Source organism: Condylura cristata, unplaced genomic scaffold (genome assembly GCF_000260355.1).
Source record: "Condylura cristata isolate star-nosed mole 26May11 unplaced genomic scaffold, ConCri1.0 scaffold00009, whole genome shotgun sequence".
Lineage (NCBI taxonomy): Eukaryota > Metazoa > Chordata > Mammalia > Eulipotyphla > Talpidae > Condylura > Condylura cristata.
The window spans coordinates 26604394-26608062 of NW_004567110.1; the positions used below are offsets into that span (position 1 = coordinate 26604394).

At 42.8% G+C, this 3669-nt stretch overlaps 1 protein-coding gene across 1 annotated transcript in view; it reads right to left on the bottom strand.

Moving 5' to 3' along the window:
* SPAG1 (sperm associated antigen 1) overlaps nucleotides 1-3669 on the bottom strand; it is a 37226-nt gene that overhangs the window by 18966 nt on the left and 14591 nt on the right. Inside the window, exon 10 of the mRNA XM_004680007.2 lies at nucleotides 8-158. Within this exon, the coding sequence (XP_004680064.1) occupies nucleotides 8-158 (151 nt within the window). The remainder of the gene's footprint in view (nucleotides 1-7; nucleotides 159-3669) is intronic.

Here is a 3669-nt window from a genome sequence, read left to right on the forward strand (position 1 = left end):
GGTCTGCCCGTCCGCGCTGGCGCCCGGAGCCCGACCCCGCCGCGGGGCACCCCTCTCGGACCGCTTGCCTCCGTCGCTCCTGCCGGTCAGCTTCTTCTGGATGTTGCCCATGGCGCGCGGCTCCGAGGCGCGCTCGGCTCCCGCCGGCTCCGCGGACTCTGTGGGAAGTGGATGCGGGAAGTGTTTGCATCATCAGGACAAACTACCGCGGAGGCGCGGCCGCAGCTCTGCCCCGCCGCCTCGCCAGGCAGCCGGCTGGCACCTCCCTCTCGGGTGGGGCCGGTGCTCCCGGCACCTCCCCCGGCGCGTCGGCTGCAGGGTTTACCGCGCACGCCGCGAGCTCCGGGATCCCTGTGGTTTTGCAGACTACCCACTCAAGCCAAACCTTTAACTCTTCAAAGGCCAAGGCGCCAGGGACATTCCTTCACCAAGCCTTGCGACTTACAAAGTATGTACTTTTCTCCCACTTACAACTATGAGTAGACTAAAATTACAAAAACTGCCAATATAGTAATTGCACCAAGGTTAGGGTACCCTTATTTTAAAGGTCTGGAAGAAAAACGTTATTTGAAAGAAAAAGTCCAAGTGATTTTAAAATTATTTTAAAATGAAATTAGCAGCCATCCATAAAACCGGCATCTGGTTCTTTAAACTGGACCTTAAAAAGATGAAGTTTTCACTATAGTATCTTAATATAAATTTAAATAGTCCTCTGATCTTGATTTACTAATAACTGAATCTATTTGTAAATGTGAAAATGATGTATAAATGTTTCATTGATGTGTATCATAACATTAAAGCAGCTATTCATTATTTTGAAACACTGTTAAAGAGTACTTAACTATAGATTCCCAAGTTTCCTCTTTTTAAATTTTTTAATCTGACTTTAATGGATCTATTTTCATTTTGTTTTATGATGTTAATGCTAGGATGTGAAACACTAAGGCAGAGGACATAGGAAACCAAGGTACTTAAATTAAAATCAGTGGATGGCCACCTTAAGGCAAGCACTGAGTATAAAAATACAATGTATACAATATAATTGATAAATACAAATTTGTATGCAGCAGAGTAACATCCAGTTTTGAGTCACTAACAACAGACTTAAGTATTAAAACAATCAAATGATTGTGTTATGGTGACACAGCCCCAGATTGGACCCTGTAGGATTATCAGAACAAGCGCCAATCTTCATCTGGTGTCTGTTACTCAGGTTCCCACCCAGCATAAAAAGGGATGGAAACATGAGTCAGTGTAAGCAGAAACAATGGACAACTTGGTTTTAATATTTTCCACTTCCATGAATATTATCCCTTTGTGCTTGACTATTACTAACTAGCTGCAGTTTGTGAAGTTCATATGGGTCAAGAACTTTACATACATTACCATTTCCCATTATCATTAATCCTCCCATCAAGTATTATCATTCCCACTTTACAAATGAGACAATGGAGACGCTGAGAAGCTTTGGAAGTCTCTCGAGCACAGAGAGCAGGAAACCAGCACAACTAGGATTTGAATGAAATGAAATTAAATGCAAAGTCATACCTCTTAAGATGGAACAGCTGTGCCAGTCTCTGCAAAGGTAGGCAAACATGACAAACCTGTGAGTCCTGTTTGGTATTGTGCTACTCACAAGATATACCAGGGCAGCTCTTCAGAAGGTGATTCAAAGGTAAAACAGAGGAGTGGCCTTATCTGAAGACCTTGACTTGGGAATTGCTGGGATATAAAGAATCACTGAAGCTTCAGTGGGTCATTTAGATTTCCCAAAGACCCTTGAGAAATATTAAAGGTCTAGGATGATCAGAGGAAGAATCTCCAATGGGCATGGGGGGTGGGGTGAAGGAAGAAAATAAGAGATAAAAAAGCAGTCAACATGGCCCTCCCTAGTGGTGCCACGGGTTAAAGCGCAGCAGTACAAAGCTAGCCACAGTCATTTCACTATGAGTCCCATTCCATGCCAGGGAGGTGACCCACATGGAGTGGCAGACCTCTCCTGATCCACCCACTGCTCCCCTCAGCAATATACTTCAGCAATCTGCTGCCTTTTCTGCTCACCAACTTTGTCTCTAGTGAATCCTCTCACTGCCGCTGCACCTCTGGCCTGTACCCCAGTTCTGTATGCATAAATAAATACAATTTTTTTTAAAAAGTAGTCAAAAATAACAAATATCAGTGAAAGGAATGACCAATAATACCACCTGCATAGGGGCAATAGAATCATTACTGCAATGAGGTTAAAGATCACAGACTTCAGAAGACTTGGGTGGGGTAGTTTGGGCAATTGACAGATGCAAAATCCTCAAAGAAAGCAATAATAGAAAACTGAATCCAACCGCTTATGAAAACGATTATATAACAGGACAAGTGGGATTTATCTCAGGAATAAAAGAATAATTCAACTGTTAAAAAATCAATGTATGTACCACATTCGTAGAGTAAGAGGGGAAGATGCCTGATCCTAAAACATTACATAGAGGCCAGAAGCTTACTTTCATCCCTTTGCTTCTTATGGATTCTGTAAGGAGAAATAACAAATACCGAAGTCTCTTGACAGGTATGGGGGTATGCTGATGGCCATTCTTTATGGGGAAACAAATAGGCGAGTTTCTGAGAGAGCCCATAAACTCAAATCCCCAGGTCTAATCTAATCAGTCAGGCAAACAGCCAGCTATCTCTCCATAGTAGACCTTAAAAGAACAGACAAATAGAATCTACCAATAATCAATAGACTTATTTTAGTACCTGTCACAGAATCAGCTGTTAAATTAAACCCATTGGTTATGCCATACCTCAGTCTGGATGAATTGGGCCTGGCCAGCCCAAATGGAGCTTGCAGGGGAGCGGCATTGTTGGCCTAGATTACAAAACACTAATTGCTGTATTTTCCTGCCTCCTACCCCATAATGACTAAGAATTCTTTCTTGGAATGTGATGGGATAGGAAACCACATGCAAAGATTCCAACTTTACAACCTCAGTCTGGGCTCTGACACTATTTTCCTGAAAGTGACTAGGATTTCTCCTCTCTTGGGCAAGGCTCCAGGACCTGTTCTTTACATGTCATCTTACAATGGAACGCAAAAAAGGTGAGAAAGTCCCATCAGTTTTATTTACTCCACCTCATTTTGATTGGCTCTTTACTGATAAAAGGGAACACTCAAGTCTTAAAATTTATATTCTTCCCAACAAGACATTTCTTGTTTCCTGACTCTTACATATACAAAACAATTAGTAGAGAAGTGGATCTGAACAACAGGAACAGAAACAGTTCTCTAAAATATCTGGCTGTCTGGAAATCTGAATGTAAATATTTGCTTCCCTGTGGTCAAGAGGGTAGAAGATCTTTCCCCTTCAAGTTAACATAGCTGGGCTCTCCCTCATGGCACAACGGGTTAAAACACCAGATTATGAAGCATTCTGACAGCACCAGTTCAACCCCCAGCAAAGGAGCTGACCCACATGGCGCAGCAAACCTCTCCTGACCTGTCCGCTGCTCCCCTCAGCAGTGGACTTTGTCAATCTGCATGTTCTGTTCCCCACTCTGTCTCTGGTGAAGCCTCTCACCATCACACCTCTGGCCTGTATCCCAGTTCTGCAAGCATAAATAAATCAATCTTAAAAAAAAAAAAAAGTTAACATAGCTTTCATTGCTGTATATTATGAA